We start from the raw sequence: 19,897 nt of genomic DNA, 5'->3' as shown, positions 1-19,897 counted from the left end.
CGGCTTCTCTGGAGAATTCTACCAAACATTCAAAGAAGACTTAATACCTATTCTTCTCAAACTGTTCCAGAAAATTGAGAAAGATGGAGTACTCCCTAACACATTCTATGAAGCCAACATCACTCTGATCCCCAAACCTGACAAGGACAACACAAAGAAGGAGAACTACAGGCCGATATCACTGATGAACATAGATGCAAAAATCCTCAACAAAATTTTGGCAAACCGAACACAGCAATACATCAAAAAGATTATACACCATGATCAAGTGGGATTTATACCAGGGACACAGGGATGGTTCAACATCCGCAAGTCAATCAACGTGATACACTACATCAACAAAATGAAAAACAAAAACCACATGATCATCTCAATAGATGCAGAGAAAGCATTCAACAAGATCCAACACCCATTTATGATAAAAACCCTCAGTAAAATGGGTATAGAAGGAAAGTACCTCAACATAATAAAGGCCATATATGACAGACCCACAGCCAACATCATACTCAACGGACAAAAACTGAAAGCCATCCCTCTGAGGACAGGAACAAGACAAGGGTGCCCACTTTCACCACTCCTATTCAACATAGTACTGGAGGTGCTGGCCAGAGCAATTCGGCAGGAAAAAGAAATAAAAGGAATCCAAATAGGTAACGAAGAAGTAAAACTCTCGTTGTTTGCAGACGACATGATCTTATATATAGAAAACCCCAAAGAATCCACAGAAAAACTATTAGAAATAATCAACAACTACAGCAAAGTAGCAGGGTATAAAATTAACGTGCATAAATCAGTAGCATTTCTATACACTAACAACGAACTAACAGAAAAAGAACTCAAGAACTCAATCCCATTCACAATCGCAACGAAAAGAATAAAATACCTTGGGATAAACTTAACCAAGGAAGTGAAGGATCTATACAATGAAAACTACAAGACTTTCTTGAAAGAAATTGACGATGACATAAAGAGATGGAAAGACATTCCTTGCACATGGATTGGAAGAATAAACATAGTTAAAATGTCCATACTACCTAAAGCAATATACAGATTCAATGCTATCCCAATCAGAATCCCAAGAACATTCTTCACAGAAATTGAACAAACAATCCTAAAATTCATATGGGGCAACAAAAGACCGCGAATTGCTAAAGCAATCCTGAGCAAGAAAAACAAAGCCGGCGGAATCACAATCCCCGATTTCAAAACATACTACAAAGCTACAGTGATCAAAACAGCATGGTACTGGTACAAAAACAGGTGCACAGATCAATGGAACAGAATTGAAAGCCCAGAGATAAAACCACACATCTATGGACAGCTAATCTTCGACAAAGGAGCAGAGGGCCTACAATGGAGAAAAGAAAGTCTCTTCAACAAATGGTGCTGGGAAAACTGGACAGCCACATGCAAAAGATTGAAAATTGACCATTCTTTTTCACCACACACCAAAATAAACTCAAAATGGATCAAAGACCTAAAGATTAGGCCTGAGACAATAAGTCTTTTGGAAGAGAATATAGGCAGGACACTCTTTGACATCAGTTTCAAAAGAATCTTTTCGGACACTATAACTCTTCAGTTGAGGGAAACAATAGAAAAAATAAACAAATGGGACTTCATCAGACTAAAGAGCTTCTTCAAGGCAAGGGAAAACAGGATTGAAACAAAAAAACAGCTCACTAATTGGGAAAAAATATTTACAAGCCACTTATCCGACAAAGGGTTAATCTCCATAATATACCAAGAACTCACACTGCTTAACAACAAAAAAACAAACAACCCGATGAAAAAATGGGCAGAGGACATGAACAGACATTTCTCAAAAGAAGATATGAATATGGCCAATAGACACATGAAAAGATGTTCATCATCGCTAATCATCAGGGAAATGCAAATCAAAACTACACTAAGATATCACCTTACACCCGTTAGATTGGCAAAAACATCCAAAACCAAGAGCGACAAATGTTGGAGAGGTTGTGGAGAAAAAGGAACCCTCATACACTGTTGGTGGGAATGCAAACTGGTACAGCCACTATGGAAAACAGTATGGAGATTTCTCAAAAAGTTAAAAATAGAAATACCCTATGACCCAGCCATCCCATTACTGGGTATCTATCCTAAGAACCTGAAATCAGAAATCTCAAGAGTCCTTTGCACCCCTATGTTCATCGCAGCATTATTTACAATAGCCAAGACGTGGAACCAGCCTACATGCCCAGAAACTGATGATTGGATAAAGAAGATGTGGTATATATACACAATGGAATACTACTCAGCCATAAAAAAAGACAAAATCGGCCCATTCACAACAACGTGGATGGACCTCGAGGGTATTATGTTAAGCGAAATAAGCCAGTCAGAGAAAGACGAACTCTATATGACTCCACTCATAGGTGGAAATTAGCATATTGATAAGGAGATCTGATCGGTGATTACCAGGGAAAAGGGGGGGTGGGGGGAGGGCACAGAGGGGGAAGTGGTGTACCCACAACATGACTAACAAAAATGTACAACTGAAATCTCACAAGGTTGTAATCTATCATAACATTAATAAAAAAAAAATTAAATACATTGTACATCAAAGGACACATCAACAGAGTCAAAAGGCAAACCACAGAATGGAAGAAAATATTTATAAATCATACATCTGATAAAAGAGAGTAATATCCAGAATATATAAACAAGTCCTAAAAAACTCAACACATAAATAACCCAATTAGAAAATGGGTAAAGGACTTGAATAGACATCTCTCCAAAAAAGATATACAAATGGCCAATAAATACCAGAAGATGTTCAACAGTAATCATTAGGGAAAAGCAAATCAAAATCATGAGATAGCACTTCATGCCCATTAGGATGGTTACTAAAAACAGAAAATACTAAGTGTTGGGGAGGATGTGGAGAAATTCACACCCTTATGCATTGCTAGTGGGATTGCGAAATGGTGTAGTCATTGTGGAAAACAGTATGGCAGGTCCTCAAAAAATCAAACATGGAATTTTCACATGATACAGTGCTTCCACTTCTGAGTATATATATATATATATATATATATATATATACTTGAAAGAACATAGACTCAGATGTTTGCACTCCCATGTTCATATCAGCATTATTCACAATAGCCAAAAGATGGAAACAACCCAAATGTTTATCAGTGGGTAAACAGATAAACCAAATGTGGTATATATACATACAATGAAATATTATTCAGCCTTAAAAAGGAAGGAAATTCTGATGAACCTTGAACACAGTATGCTAAGTGAAATAAGCCAGACACAAAAGGACAAATATTGTATGATTCCACTTACATGAGTTACTTAGAGTGGTCAAAGTCATAAAAACACAAAGTAGAATGGTAGTTACTAAGAGTTGCAGAAGGCAGGGGAAATGAGGAGTTATTGTTTAATGAGTACAGAGTTTCAGTTTGGGAAGATGGAAACTTTATGGAGATGGATGGTAATGGTTCCACAATGTGAATCTATTGAATGCCATTGAACTGTACATTCTTAAATGGCTAAAATGGTATACTTTATGCTACATATTTTACAATAAAGGAGTAAAACAAAATGTGAACTCAGCAAAAAAGAATAAGAAAACAAATACAGCAACTCATAATATGGACTGACCTTTAAACAAAATGTTAGCTCAAACAAGCAAACTTTGATTCCATTTGTACAAAGCCCAAAAATACGCAAAACCAAGCATGTTCTTTAGAAATTCACACACAGTATGTATGGTTTTAAAAAAAAAAACACGAGAGAATGACTACTTCAGGAGTCAGGACAGTGGTACTGTTACCTCTGGTGTGACGGAGAGGGGATATAATTTGGTGGGGGCACAAAGGTGGCTTTTAAGGTACTGATGAACTTAGGTTTCTTATGCAGTGAGTACACGGGTGTTTTAATTATTCTTGGAACTGTAATATGTTTCATATAAATCTGTATATGATATATCACAATTTTTTTAAAAGGCAAAATGAACCCCCCCCCCCACCACCAGAAAAGTCAACCTTGTTTTACTTCCCAGATGGTTTATATTTTGGAGTAAGTCTGGAAAATCTAAAAGTACCACAGTGATTACCTTTCAGTCTTCTGAGGATTTTTTTTTTTTTCAAAATAGCATCTATTCTGCTTTCCCTCCCAGAAACTAAATGGTTCCACTTTATTCTCCTGGATGTTTTAAGGCTATGCAACCGAGCAGGCCTACATTATGACACTGCCTGGTAGTAACTTCTCACCACAAAACATTCACTAGATATGAGTTAAATGTCCTTATGAACTTGTTAGAAAATATCCATAAATAACGTTTATCTGGTAGATTTTTTAATGAGTTTAAAACATTACTTTGATGTAAATATGATTGTTCACAAATTAACACTATCTAACCAATAAAATTTGAGCTCATTCAGAGCCACAAATTCCAACAGAACTTTTGAATCTCTAAAAATAAAACGCAGACACACAGATAGGTACAGTATTTAATCGAAATATATTTGTCTAATATCTACAAAGTGTGAACAATTGGTCTTAAGAAAGCAGACAAAAGGCACAAAAATTAGTATTACTACAGAGAAGCATTCATGCTACTGGATTTTATAAATATTCTCATTTGAGTGGCACAATAAAAAATAAATTAAGCATTAAACAAAAATCAAATACTTCATTTTTTTCCCTTGATTTAAATTCTAGTCATGTCTTGACCTCATTTGTAAAGGCTGGGGACTGAAATTCAACTGAAACCATGGGACACTTATGCAGGCTTTATGTATGTTTTAATCACAGTGGTTTTGTGGCAGAGTTTGGGTCACACAAGAGAGCTGCACTTAAAAAAATCCACTGGAAATTCTTTTCTCTTTCCCCAAAGTAAACATGAGATTGAGGCTGTGGTTGTACATGTTTGTATATGCATGCATGTATTTAATTTCTAAAGCCCTTTTTTCATCATAAAAGTAGTGAAGTCTCCATTGACTTTGTTTTCTACCGTAAAAGCAGCAGCTTCTGAAAAATGTATGACTAGTGCTTTGAGCATGAGAAATTGTCAGAAAGGTTCTGGGGCAAGTAGATGGGAGGAAAATTCCAAACTTGGCCTGGCTCTAGGTTCTCCCAGAGGTGCTCCATCCTGAAGGCTCTGGCATCAACCTTTAACTCCCCATCCAGCAGGAAATAACAGTTTATCTTTCTTGAGTATGCACAAAAGAAATGTTGAAGTGGGAAGGGAGGTGGGACTCACAACAATAATTTTGAAATGATAGCCACCTATACACTTCTCCCAGGAATGAGCCATTTTCTGCCATGTGGACATCAATTGGGCCATGCCAATTCACCTTTGTTGTGACAGGAGTTGACCACATGAGAATACCTTTGTGAGTGCAAAACTTTTGGCAAAGTGAAAAATAGAAAACTTCAAACCTCATTGATAAAAAGGAGCTCATAATTACCCACTTAAATCTTGGTAAGTAGTATTTACATGTGTAATAATACTCAGCAGACATGTATATAGTGCATGTGTGTGAACACATAGTGTGCCAAGAGCTCACACACAAACCTGTGTACACACACATGCCCGAAATGGCTCTTGAATAAATTCAATCCTCTAGCAGAGTTTGGGGGTGCATTTTTCACAGTATGTAGTTTCTCTCTTAGGTGCCATCTCTTGAGTGATATCAAGAGGTCTCAGGGAATACCAGCAGAACCTTGATACCGTACCACTTTAATTCCTAGAAAAACAGGGCTATTTCTGAAAGCTCGGCACCTCCACGCCATCAGTGTGCCTTCCAAAGGGGATTGAAGTACACCCAGCCGTCACCCTGTAAGAGAAGGAAGCAGACATTACATGGAGACCTCTGTGGGGAAAGGGGAGAAGCAAAGACAGTCCCCAGCCTCTGCTAGGTCAGAAGCCAGGTACCACGCAGAGCAGTGCTCCGTCAGCATCTGTTCAGGATTTACCACCAAGATGTCCCTGCCTTGTTCCAGATATCTCACAGCCATGCCACACTGTTGGTCTCACTACCCCTCCTCTGCCCGGTTGCTCTTTAGAGCCCATAGGATCCTCACATCTTGGCATTTCAGGAGGAAACTCCATGAAATGACTGAAATAACAAAAGAAGGAGGGCTTTGTTGGTTTACATCAAGAAAGATTAGTTGGCAAAAAAAAGGTCTTTGAAACAACGGGACAGGAGAAAAAAGAGGGTGATTGGATGAAAGGTCAGGGGAGAGAAAGGGCAAGGGCCTGCAGATGCAGAATTTGCCCAAACCAGCAATTTACAGCCCACCAGCCTGGAGGTGAACGCCCAACGAAGGATCTCTTCAGTAGGTGGCTGTCACAAACAAATCAGCACACAAGAAATGACACTGATCAAGTATCTGCGAGGAAAAGGCAAGAAGCAAAATGGCCTACACACCTGGTGCTAGAGTAGAAGGAAGACACTGAATGGAAACAATTCTGGTAGGGGATGATGTTTGTTCTTCACATATCCTCAAGCCTTCTGTTATGAACATACTGGCTTTTATGAAACCCAGGGCGCAGAACTGTATGTGTTTCTTTGTTGTCGTCATTTTGTTTTTTAACACGCAACTTAAAAAGCCAGCCAAACTAAGCTGTCTCAGAGAGACCAGGTCCCCCTCACGGCAGGATCCTTGAAGGATTTGGTGATGGTGAGTTTTATGTGTCAACGTGCCTGGCCACGGGGTGCCCAGATCACACATCATTTCTGAGTGTGTCTGTGAAGGTGTCCGCAGAGGAGCTTGGTTTTTGAATCAGTGGACTGAGTAGATTTCCCCCCACCCCAATGTGGGTGGGCATCACTCAATCTGCTGAGGACCTGAAAAAAAAAAAAAAGGCGAAGGACGGAGGAATTTGCCCCTTTTTCCTGCCTTGCTGCTTGAGTTGCAACATCTCATCTCATCTTCTCCTGCCTTTGCACTGAATTACACCACTGGCTTTCTGGGGTCTCCAGCTTGCAAATGGCAGATCCTGGGGCTTCTCAGCGTCCATAATCTCATGAGCCAACTCCTCATAATAAATCTCTATATGTTTATATCTCCGATTGGTTCTGTTTCTGTTCTGTTTCTCTGGAGAATCCTGACTAATACAGATTCACCTCAGCTGGCGAGGCTTCCCAGGGTTCCCGCTCAGAGTATCAGAAGGACAGAGCCTCCCCAGGCGGGCTCCCTGTGTGAACCAGAATCCAACCCCAACGCCTCCGTTCAGTCCAGAGCCCTAGTTCCTGCCTCTGGGGAGGACAGCGGCTGCTTCCAGAAGTCCGCCTCAAGGGGACTGACTCACCCTGCAGCCTTCTAGCCACACAGAGTAATCCTTCCTTGTAGCAGAAGTCAGACATTAGCAGTACCTGGGCCAAAGAAAGCCCAGACATATTTCAATTGGCTTTCAGTGTTTACATTAAAATTCCTTGACACCATGCAAATATCAGATTTCTCATTAAAAAATTCAGATTTCTGGTTTCTTGTGAAGAACTGGACAATCCAAGTATGACTGCCTTGGGGTAAGTGGCATCCACCCTCTTTAGATATGGACTCGAGTCTGCTCCATCTATTTCTCTCATTGACGCTGCCAGGCTCCTGGGGGCCTGCCTTAAAAACTGTGGCTCCTACACTTCTATTATTTCCAGTTCTGTTCTCAGAATGATTCTCAATTGCTCCACAAACAACTTCAAGAGCATAAGGGCCTCACCTGGGCACACAGTGCCTTGCCCACTTGCCTAGGGAGGTGGGGTGAACAGTCATGTGGATATTTCTGCCTTCCAATGTCACTTTCCAGGTGACAGCAGCAGCATTTTAGGCACAGGACTCATGCTGGCCTTTCCTAGCTGTCCATCCCATTTGGCCCACAGGAGGAACAGCTCTGAAAGGGTGGTTTCTCTATCAAAAAGGCTCCAGCCCACCCAGATGTGGAGATGGGCAATGAGGTGCTTCACGATTAATTTATTACTAATGGTAAAGTAGCAGGGGTTGTGAAGGTTGTGGGTTTTTTGTTTTTGTTTTAAGTAGGACAGCACCCACGTCTGCACTCCCTTTCCTTGCCGTCCCTGGCAGGCTGATGGGCTTTTCTGATGGAGGATGCCAGAGGGGAACTGTCAGGTGCTCAGTTCTGCCATGGGAGGGCCTGGCCCAAAGCTGGAATGGAGCCAGGCTGCCCCAAACATCCCCAGGTCCTCCCTTGCCCTATCCTCTGTCATTCAAACTGCAGCATTAGCAACACATCCATCTCCCCTCACTCAGGACAGGCAGCAGAGTTACCTCCTGGATAAAATACTTGGGCTGCCATGGTGTGCGGAGGTTTTCCCGCTTCCGTTCCTCCACCCGCTGCTTCTCCTCCAGGCGCCGCTTCTGCTCCGTGGCAGCGTCAATGTCCCCCAGCCGCAGGTATCGGGTCACCTCCCGCCAGAGGTTCCTGGGGATGCATGGAGGAGAGGAAATGCTCAGGTGAGGACAGCTGGCCCAAGGATGCCAGTCCTCGGCAAGGAGGGGCCGGAGCAGGGATGGTGGCATCTGGGCAGGCCACCTACAGGGGCCGCTCCTTCCCAGTGCCTCAAAGACCCCAAGAGCCAGGACAGCAACCCAGGGCTGCCAGGCCCCAGCCCCAGGTCCATGCTGCCTCCACGCTCCTCTTGTCCTGAGCAGCATGCCTCCCTCGGGGCACTATGTGTCCAGGGTTTGAATCTAGTGGTAGGAGCAGCAGTAAGCAGCAGCACTACTACTAGAAACAGCAATAGCGGGCACTTACATGGCACTTACTATACTGCTAAGCATTTTATACATATATATTAACTCATTTAATCAGCACAACAACCCAGGGATACAGATGCTCCATCACCCCCACTTTAAAGAGGGAAAAAATAATATCCACATAAGATGAAGTGACTTGCCCAAGATCACCGAGCTGTAAAGATGAATGATGACTGCTTTCCCCCAAGGGAACTGGTATTAGGAGCTATAGACCCGGGGGCAGGGTGGGGGCAGGGCGTGGTTTATGCTGCAGGATCTGTCATCTCCCCGACCTCTACACGGAAAGGCACTCCTCCGCCTCATGCGTTCACTGTAGAAGGCAGCCTCGACTGGCTCCTGTCTGACAGGAGGCTGCGTAGCTTTCCTCCCCTGGGCCATCCCCAATTCACACACATTGTTCCAGAGGGTGAGGAAGGAACCAAGGTAATGCAATTCCTCACTTAACACACCAGGACAAGTCAGGACTCCACCCAGAAGGAGCCATCAGAATTCTCAGCAGCGAGTTCTCCCTCCCCGGCTTTGAGGAAGGGCTGCCTCTGCGGCCAGGGGGACGCAAGTGCTGGGGAATTAGATCCGGCCAGGATCTGGGAATCACATCTACTCCCCTATCAGAGCGCCCTTGACCCTGTCCGTGGGAGGGCCTTGCATAGTGGGGAGCCTTGAGTGTTGGCGTGATCAGGCTGAAGAAGGGCAGGGGGCTGCCAGCAAAGTGGGGACACCGAGCAGCCCTTCTGAGGGGCATCAGAATCAAGGAACTGACGAGGGTCAAGCTCCTGCTGCAAGCTCAGCCTGCCCATTGGACCAGCCCCAAGTGCAACCATACGGAGACCCAGGGACAGCAATGCTCTGGTTCCCATTTTACAGCAGGAGAAACTTCTGGAACTGGGATATAAGGCCAGGTCTGACCAGCCTCACAGACCTTGCTCTTTCTCTGTGCCCTGATATCTGACTTAAGAGGGAAAAACAACTCGCGAAACAGTGCAGTGAGTTGAAGGAAGGAAACAGTGAGGGGCTGGAACAAATCTCATCACCTCCACCCTCAACATACATCCCGTGCTAAGGGAGGGGCTGGGCACAAGGACATCCTGGGTAGGGGGTGCTTTCAAGGGCAGGGCCTCCCATGATAAGTCTTATCATTAGCTAGTGGCCTCAAGTTTAGAGGGCAGAACCCCAACGACTGCAGAGGGCGTGGTGAGACAAGATCTGGACCCAGACAAAGGGCTCTGCCTAGACACACACAGGGACCCAACCAACAGAGCCATCTGAAGGTGCGGGGTAGTGGGGTGGGGCTGGGGGCTCATGTGGGGAAGACTCTGAACTTCAAGCCAAAAGAAAAAGCAGACAGGACAGGAGTCTTCGGAGGGCGGAGGAGTGGGAGCAAGTCAGTGAGAAAAGAAAGCCAAGGGAAGGCCCTGCTGAGAAGGGGCGGTCAGCATGGCAAAGGGCCGGGGAGTGGTTGAGGCAGGGCATGGCTGGCATCACTGGGCACTGGCTCTGACTTTACCCACGGGGGTGCCAGGGCTCTGGTCAAGGCAGGATGGCCACTCAGACCAAGCTATGGGCATCATGAGCTAATTTACAGGAGTGGGCAGATGATAAAATATTTTCACTCCTCTCCTAATGGGACAGTGGTTCCCTTCCAAGGGAGCTAGTTCGAGCCTGGAGGCGTCACCAGGGCCAGAGCCCTCGTGAGGGCTGAGACGCCTGTTCTAACCACTGGCCCACCTAGCCATACAAATGGTCTCTCCTTTGCCTCTGCAGGTAAGGCCCAGTGGGGTGAGAAGGCTCAGGTGCTCTGAGCAGAAAGAGAGCCTCTGGACCAGCCACTCCAGCTCTCAGGGCTGGTTCCTCTCTGGAGAACGGAGTGGGCTAGGCTCGGTTTCCCCACAGCCCAGCTCCATGTTTCAGTCAGGTCCGCATATGAAGACAGAAGAGGTAATATTCCTCTCTCTTACTCTGGTATCAGACTCCATCCTTGCTCCAGGCTAACTTCTGAGTCGCCATGGGCTAACTGAGTAACTGAGGCAGCAGAGAGAGTCTCAATGAGGAGCAGCTCAGCTACTCTGATATGCTTGGAGGAAGAGCACGAGGTAATCACAATTTCGTTCTCAACAGCCAAACCAGAAACAAGTCTGCCATGAGATGAACCACAGGGCTCCTGACTCTGGGAAGGCGTCAGCAGAGGCCGTGTGGGCAAGAGGATGCAGCCTATTGCAGCCCGTGCCTTGTCCCGCTATCACCACCCAATCGGCTGGGCTGAAAAAGCCAGTGGGTGAAAGTTCATGCCCTCCATTTGGACACGAAGAAGGTTACACTCACTGTCCTCAAATAAACAGACTAACAAGGAGGAATGTACTAATCCTACAACACAGCAAAGGCTCCAGGGACACGGAAACCCCGTGGTTACTAAACTCAGTCATAATGCATTATTTCTACACACCGTTGTATCCCAGCTGTGCTTCCACATAACAAGCGCTTCTTCCATCTGGTTACATACTCTTCTTGTAACGCCTGTCCTCTCACAGAATCACCTGTCATTTCATTTTAAGCCCACATCTCCTTTCTAAAGAGCAGCACGCTTTTAGATAAGGGCAGGGGTCAGCACACATTTTCTGTAAAGGGCCAGATAGTAAACATTTTAGGCTTTGCAGGCCGATGGTCTCGGTCGCAACGACTTAACCACCATCGTGGCAGGAAGGCAGTTCCTGTGTAAACGAATGGTCACAGCCGTGTTCCCACAAAACTTCACGAACCGAGCCATGGCTGGATTAGGCCAGGGGCCATCGTCTGCTGACCTCCTGGGTTAAAAAGCGAAGACAGCATGTTCCAAGCAGCTTCGGAAGCTCGTGTGCCTGTGTGAACATCACTGGGAGTGGCTGCAGCGATTCACGGCACAGAGCCAACACTCTCACTGAGTAGACACGCCACAATTTACCTAACCATCTTCCCATCGCTGGACAGTGAGGTGGTTTCTTTTTCTTTCGTTTGTTTGTTTAGTTTTCTTTTTAAAAAACTACCCAATTTTATATTTAAAATTTTTTCTGAATTTAAGAATTTTCCCTTAGAATAGATTCCCAGAAGAGGAATACAAGATTCAAGTGAAATCATGAACGTAAAGCTACTGATCCATGCAGCTGAACTGCACACCTTCCTACTGTTAAGCAGCGGGTGTAGAGTGTCCATTTTATCACACACTTGCCAGCACTGAAATTTTGTTTAATTATGTTGCTAATCTGGTAAGAAAAAAAAAGCATCTCATTGGATCACTGCATAATTCTTTGATTACTAGCTACTCTCTGTACTTAACTTTGCAATTAAGCAACAGAACAGGTGAGTTGACAACCTCTTTTAGGACAGGCATTAAAAGTCTGCTGTAGGGGCTGGCCCCACAGCCGAGTGGTTAAGTTTGCGTGCTCAGCTTCGGTGGCCCAGGGTTTCACTGGTTTGGATCCTGGGCGTGCAGACCTAGCATCGCTCCTCAAGCCATGCTGAGGCGGCGTCCCACATAGCACAACTAGAAGGACCTGCAACTGGAACATACAACTATGCACTGGGGGCACTTCGGGGAGAAGAAGAAAGAAAAAAAAGAAAGTGTGCTATAGACCATCTTGCCACTCCATCCCATAAATGCAGAATAACTAGACCGAAAGCTTCAAAGGGTCTACTCCTAAGTGACACCAGTGGAAAATTCAAGTATCTAAAGCAGCCAGAAGAACATGATTCCTAGCCCATTTCCACTTGCTGAGCATTCAAAGGCTTCCTCTCTGGTTCCTTAGGTCAAGTGCTGAGGCCAGCGAAGTTGGAGAGAAGCACACGGCCTGATTCCCACCTGGACTCCATGGGCCCCTGCTTCTCCAGGGGTCTGATCTTCTTCGGGTACACTGGTAATGTGGTTGTGTCGATGACTTTGGTTTCTCCGTTGTTGTAGGTGAACTCTAAGGTACCGTTCCACTCCCCGTGGGCCTTACAAACGATGGTGTTGGTTGGGTTGTGCTTCACTTCTGCTGTGACCCTGAATTAACAAATAAGTCAAAAGAAATCGCTTTGTGAGATTATCAAAACAGAGACTGACCTCAAAAGCTGTACTCACATTTAGAGACTTTTTTTATGGGATGACAGGAAGAGGGATTGGGTTTTTTGCTACTTTGCTCAAAGACTAGCTCTTAAAATGTGATCTAACATCCTTGAACAGAAAAAGAAAGCACTGCTGGAACAAAATGGTGAGATCTGAGTCAAGTCTGTAGATTAGTTGACAGTAATGCAGCAATGTTAATTTATTAGTTTTGATAAACATGCAAAGGTTATATAAAATGTTATTATTGGGGTGGAGATCAAGCCTTTCAGTAGAGAAAAAATATACCCTTCTCCTTCCCAAAATAGCATCTAATAGTGCTACTTGTTTTGGTGAGGAAGATTGGCCCTGAGCTAATATCTGTGCCAATCTTCCTCCACTTCTGTATGTGGGTCGCCAGCACAGTATGGCTGACAAGAGGTGTAGGTCCACGCCCAGGATCTGAACCCGCAAACCTGGGCCGCCGAAGCAGAGCATGCCAAACTTAATCATTATGCCACCAGGCCAGATCCCTAATAGTGCTACATGTTAACCACCAAAGGAGCATAGGGAGGGTAGGGATACTTTTTCAACCCCTAAACAAGGTCGATTCAGCCTGTGGGTCAAATCAGGCTGCCTTTGGGAAGGCTGCCCCAAAGCAGCCAAGTGTAGGAACTAAGCTCCTCTCTTCTAACAGGCCAGCTCAGCTTGAATTTAGAGTTTTCAAACACAGCCTTGGAAGCTTTTCCCTGAGCCTGAACAGGCCACGGTTCCTAGGTGGCGAGGCAAAGGCTCACGGGCGGCCTCAGGAATCTTCTGGCTGCACACAGTGGAAGGGTGTTCAGGGCGTGCTGGTAAAGGTTTAACAGCTGGCTCTCCAGGAGGGAAAACACCTGACTTGTAGCACCTGCCAATTTCTGCAGTGGCAAACCACTGCCGATTTCAAGCTACCCACGTGGTACAAGGGACTGTGGGGCTGGAGAGAAATGCACACAATTCTGTAGCCAGTGTGTGTGGCTCCAAAATGGCCTCTGAGGGCGTCCACTGTCCTGGGCGACACTCTGATACCTTCACATGAACAGTACAGGAAAACACTTTCCAAGAAAAAGGGCAAAGATGGGAGCCGGCTTATATGGAGATCTGCTCCGAAGGAGGAAGTTCTGTAACTGTCGCAATCAAAACAACTTTACGCATCCCTCAAACAGCAGACTTCTCCTTCGATTTCTTAGGATTGGGCTGCCCCAGCTTCTAAAAGGAAAAAAAAAGTCCTGATCTCACAGAAGACAGGGGATTCAGGACACTTAATGGAACCAACTTAACATGAAATGGGGAGCTCTCGGGCAGTGCCCGAGCTCACAGATCAAACTGCTTCCCTACAGAGAAACAGGCTGTGGCCTCAGAAGGGAAAGTTTATTGTCACAAATGGAAAAACCTTTTGTTCTCTGGTGCGTGTTCTGCAAATACGTTGTTTAGACTGGGGGGGGGGGGGCTCAAAAAAACTGCCACGTGAGGGGGTAAAAGGAGGCGCCTCTTCTGAAAAAGATCTGTACCTTTATCTTGATTTTCAACTCATCCCGTGGCTGGAACCCAATCTTCTAATGGAGAAAACAAACTCAGAGCATCATAATAAGACAAAGATGGAGCCTTCCTGGCCTCCTCCTACCTGTGGACTTTCCCTCCGTAAAAAGGCTTCGTGTGGAATGTCACTGTGGCCGAGTACCCGGTCTTGGCGCAGCTGATGCTGACTTTTCCACCTAGCTCCACCCACGGGATGGTGAGAATGGACCGGGCGTAGGCACTAGGCAGGGTGAACACATACTCCTCCCCGTGTTCCAGGAGCCTCAGCACACCTCCAGGGAGAGAGGAGGGAAGGGTTAGGTACACAGACATGAGAAAAAGGCAGCTGGGGATCAAAAGACAAAGAAAGATGAGAAACCAAACCGCCTCCTGCGATGGATGCCGTGTCTCCCACCTTTGCAAAGGTCAGTCACTCATTCACCATGTGCTTATTTACTGTGTGCTCTGCTGTGTGCCAGGCACTGGGCAAGGCACTAGGAATACAAGGGTGAACGAGACACACCCACTTTCTGCCCTCAAGGAACACAAGAGAAAGGAGGATACTAATTAATCACCTGGCAAACACAAAATTCTAACTGTGATGAGGACGGGAGGGAGAGGTACCCAGTGCCTTGGAACCCTCCAACAGGAGTTGAGCTGGAAACAGAAGTTTCCCTAAGGAAGGGACACTTGATCTGGATAAGCAGTTGAGTAGGTCAAGAGGGGAGGGAACAGTCCTCTAGGCACAAGGAAGAGTATGTGCAAAGGCTCTGTGGTGAGAAGGAGCCTGGTAAGCACGAAGGGGCTGAGAAAAGGGCCCTTATACAGAAATGGAGGTAGTGTGTACAGGCGTGAAGGCTGGCCAGGTCAGTGGGGGCCAGATCTTGTCTTTTAAACTTCGAAAAAGCACGTTAAGGAGTTTTCCCTTTATCCTGGGAGCAACGAAAACAACCTCAATGGTTCTCATGAAATGGGAGAAATCAGACAGCACAGCTGCTATCAGCAGGCTCGGGCAGACGCATGCCATGAGCAGGAGCTGGACAGAGCCCACGCACCTAGAGGTTCTCCATTCTAGGATCCAAGCCTTATGCCTAGGGAGGTCTTAATTCTCTTCAAACAATGCAAAATTTGTGGGTTTGTCTATTTTTCTAGGGAAAAGGGCCACAGTTTTCATGAAGCTCTCAAAGGCTGATGTGACCACCCCCCAAAACGCATAGACTCCCAGGGTGCTGTACAGTTTGTGCCCTGCACACAGGTGCCCATCGAGGGCTGAAATCCAGCCCTGGCTTCGGCTAGTCTGGCTGGGCACCCACAGGGCTGCCTCTGTGCCGAGAGGCTGCATTTTGCTTCACAGAGAGGCCCTGAGAACCAGGCTATGGGCTAAGATTTGTTCTGCTACAGCATCATCTCAGCATCCCATTCCAGCGCTGGGGCTCAGCTCCCTGAATAACTCTACTCTGGCTCCTTCTGGCCTGGTGATGATCCAGGGTCCTGTGAGCCTCAGGAAGGAAACTTCTGTCCTTTGGCCAGACAGGGGAGACCAGAGGTGGTTAGTGGTGTTCCCTCCCCAGGCTCTGGGTTCCTCCGGTGCAGAGAGTGAGGAGTGGGGTCAACAGGGCCCACATATGGCACCTTCTGGCTGCCAGGCGTTCCTGGGGGCTTCACACGCATTCCCTCCCTCAGCTTTACAACCTCTCTCTGTGGCAATAATTACTACTGTCTTGCAATAAGGATGAGAAAATAAACTCAGGTTAAGTAACTGGCTGGTTACTACTTCTCTCTTAGGCTGGACAAGCATCTAAATCACTCAGAGCTGGGACTTGCCAGGAGAGAGATGAGTGTGTGTGTGTGTCTTCTAATACTGATGAGCTCCTGGGGATCTGAGGAGAGACGGCACTAAACGGCACAGAGGAGTCAGGAATGCTGAGTCTCTAAAGTCAAGAAGAAGATGCGTTTAACTATAACTCCATTTACCCCTGAAAATCCCTTTCATCAGCACGTGCTACCGTCTGTAGATAACACACTGGGCTTAACTGAGAGTCAGGTTGCTGGTCCTGACAAGTCCAGGAAAGGCAGCTCTGCCCTCCTCAGAAACACACGACTGGTCTGTAAACCCGGGGGATGTGCCCACATGTGTATAGCGGAGTTGGTCACTCCCAGGGGAAGGATGCTCACACACGTGGGGACAGGCAGGAGCTGAGACCAGCAAGGAGAAATGGATTTGTGGGTCACACACGATCACATGGTCAGCAGTGGAGGGTGGATATCACATTTAAATCTTTCTCTCCCTGGCCAGGAACGTAACGGAATATGTGTGACATAAACGTACAAACAGCATGACTCCACTACAGCATATATACTGAACCTCAGAACAGACTGACCCCCTCTACTTCCCCAGCTTTCATCATTGCAGTAACCCATCCTCCTACAAGGAAAGCCCCGGGCCACCTCATGCTCCCACTCTGACACTCGTCTCTCCTCCTACGCCTCAGAGATGAGAAACACCCCAGATGACCCGTGAGGCCCTGGCCTCCACAGGCACATGAGGGAGGACCATCGCGTGCCTGGGAGGAGAATTAGACTTTAGTATCTCAATCCTTATAGTTTCCGATCAGGACCCTGGGAGGAGCATGGTCAGTCTGATAGAATTCTGTTTCAAAGCTGACTTTGTGTCTGACTTCCCTGAATTAGGTTGCTCAGGAAGACAGCCCAAAGCAGGTGGAAAATTGCAGCTAATGGCAAACAAAGGTATGACACCAACAGTCAAGAAGAACCGGAAGTGAAAGCTGACGAGAGGGAGGTCACCTCAGATTTCTCTCTCTGCCCCAGTTCTATTCACAAGCCTCCGGTTCCTCGAGTGCCAGCCCCATTCTCATAGTCTCGGAGCCTGTGGCAACTGGGAGATGCCCCTGGGACCCTGTAGAAGAGGCTGGCAGACCCTCAGTCACCCTGCCTTCAAGGCCCCGGAGAAGCTTCCCTAGCCCCCAACCCTGCCCTCCATGCTAACAGACTCCTTGGTAGTAAACCCGTTCCAGGTGGTCAATATGTCTGCCCGAAAGCACCGCCTCGCCCTGATGTCTGTGGCGTCCTGATTTGGTGGTTAGTCCTTCCAGTCACTAACTGAGGGTACCTGGGGGACTCGCCCACTGGCACGTCTTGCCAGCAGCCTCTCTCTTCAGAACAGGACCACACACAGCCATGAGCTCCCCATGCTAAGTCTTCCTGGTCTCATTCACAAACATCAACTTCGTGAGGTAGGACCGTACACTGACATTTTCTTTGCAATGTATTTACACAGAGAACATGTCACAGGTTTTTTTAGAGACTCAGATGAGATCTTAGAGGATCCTTCCAAGTCCTCTGTCACTCACTAGCCTGGTGACCTTACCTTCTCGGCGCCTCAGTTTTCTCATCTGTGACACAGAGGTAGTGGTGTCTGTCCCTCACAGGGCTGTGGTAAGGATGAGAAGGCAGTTCTAAAACTCAGCTGAAAGTATGCAGCCTGATACACTGCCAGAATCCGGAAGGTTCTATGTTCTAACTGCCCCTCGCTCTCCAAAGCAGCTCTCTCGATGGGTGTGAATCCTTAACAGTGGCATTTCCACTTGGGAATAGAGAGGAAATGACAAAGTCTGGTGGTAGGTCATGCACATGAGGGATGAAGAGACAGGTGGGAGGTATCTGCCTCCCACTCATCTCTAGAAAAATCTCTCTCAAACCAACGTGAAATTTCCCTCCAGCTCACAGAAATCATGTGAGTCCCAAGCTCGGTTGGTCTGGGGGCCCTGGCAACACCACACTCCTTGGGCTCTTTTCTGAAAATCCATACATGTGGGCTTACTCAGTAAATCACCTGTAATTGTGCCTTCTCAATACTAACTCTTTTTTTCAGAGTTGCATAAAAAAAAAAAAATCTGTCCCTAATAGGAATAAAAGACTATACAACTGGACTTACCAACAGAGTCACAAATTAATCAGCCTCAGAGCTGCGAGAAGTGGGAAAACGCCAAAGAATCCATCTCTCCACGCCGCGCTTAGTCCTCAGGCGGGGAGATTTTGGTTTTAAATCCCACAAATTGACTTACCAATATACAGAAGGCAAAGCACTAAAACTGTCAAAGTGATACATTTAAAACAATTTCGCACGTGTTCTCAATCTGAGGAACCAAAACATTCCGTTAGGACATTTACTCCCGGAAAGCACAGAATCACAGCAAGTGACTCTGGGGACCTGGCCCACAGGCACTGGCAGCACCGGCACTCATGAGCACCGAGCAAACGGGTCAGTTCTCTTCCTAGAACGAATTGCCTTTGCCCCCAGACTTGATTAAGGGGCTGTGCCGTATAGTGGGCGCCGGTTCTGGAGATTGGGGGTAAGCGGGCTGCAAGAGTAGTTGAACGCCCCTCGGCTCCCCAGCAGAGTGAGCAGGGGTGAGCAGTGGAGGGAATAAGTGAGGAAAAGAAGAATAACCTGCCTCCCCGTGCCCCGCCCCTCAAAGGAGCTCTGAGTGCAGGAACCAGACGTTTTGCTTGAAAGTTTGGGGAATTTTAGAAGTATTTTGCGTGAAAAGTAAGATCATTTGTGTTACAGAGCTCACATTTCATCGACATGAAAGAAAGGGGGCCGTAGCAATGAAGGGACTTTGGCAGACGGAAGGCCTCACAAGAATGAGCCAGTGGTCCCGACTCTTCCCAGGTCTGCCCACAGCGGGCATCCAGCGGGTTGGTGGCCAGGAAACCCTATGTCCTGGGAACGGCCTTCCATAGTCTCTCTCCCGAATTTTCTTTCTGATTTCCGCACTCTGAGGAGTTCTAAGTAGAATTTTCAAGCAGGTAGAAAAGGTGAGAGCAGCGAATTCTAACCCTGCTTCAGGGGATGGCTCCAGCGGAGGCCCCGGGAGAGGGTGTCCCCTGGCCTCCCTCCCACAGCAGGAAGAGCTCCTGGGCATCCGAGCGTGCCCCACCGCCACCAGTCGGGGACAGGGAGCCAAGACCCTGAGACAGCAGAGGCCCACCCTGCAGAGACAGACCCTCAACAACAAGAGACAGCGAAGGTGTCAGTTAACCCCGGGGAGACGGTGGGGGAGGCAGCAGGGAAGGAACCCAGGCCTGTCCAGTAAAGTTCCAGAGCAGACGAAGGGCCGGCAGCACATTCTGCGGGGCTAAGCAAGGAGCCCGGAAGAGGGGTGCTTCAGTGGGAGACACAAGACACAAGAGGGCTGACGGGATGGACCAGGGCACAGAGAATGGACGCAAGCGGGCAGATGAGCAAAGTGTGCTGGGAGGGAAGAGCCAGCATAAAGATGTGGTTGCACAGGCAGCACTGGCACACACCCACCCCCTCACCACAGCCCACTCCTGGGAGGTGGCTGGGGGGGTGGGGCGTCCACCACATATGGTAAGAGAAGGAAGCGTCACCGAGGCCAGGCAGAGACAGAGCTTCTCTGATTGAAGAATTCCCTAAATCATTAGAAACGGATGTGTAAATCTTCATCTTTATAAAAAATTTCCAGATATTTGTCTAATGTCAAGAAT

General features: G+C 46.9%; 1 protein-coding gene across 5 annotated transcripts in view; it reads right to left on the bottom strand.

The window, feature by feature from the left end:
* Window positions 1–4,765: 4,765 nt before the first annotated feature.
* OSBPL10 (oxysterol binding protein like 10) overlaps window positions 4,766–19,897 on the bottom strand; it is a 291,181-nt gene continuing 276,049 nt past the window's right edge. For all 5 annotated transcript variants that reach the window (XM_044753886.2, XM_070492566.1, XM_014827171.3 and 2 more), the window contains 4 exons: window positions 14,469–14,655; window positions 12,584–12,766; window positions 8,266–8,419; window positions 4,766–5,816 (listed from right to left, as the gene is read on the bottom strand). In XM_044753886.2, the coding sequence (XP_044609821.1) occupies window positions 5,772–5,816; window positions 8,266–8,419; window positions 12,584–12,766; window positions 14,469–14,655 (569 nt within the window). In that variant the 3' untranslated portion in view covers window positions 4,766–5,771. The remainder of the gene's footprint in view (window positions 5,817–8,265; window positions 8,420–12,583; window positions 12,767–14,468; window positions 14,656–19,897) is intronic.

This window comes from Equus asinus, chromosome 21 (assembly GCF_041296235.1).
Source record: "Equus asinus isolate D_3611 breed Donkey chromosome 21, EquAss-T2T_v2, whole genome shotgun sequence".
Classification (NCBI taxonomy): Eukaryota; Metazoa; Chordata; class Mammalia; order Perissodactyla; family Equidae; genus Equus; species Equus asinus.
This window is presented reverse-complemented; position numbering and strand designations above follow the sequence as displayed.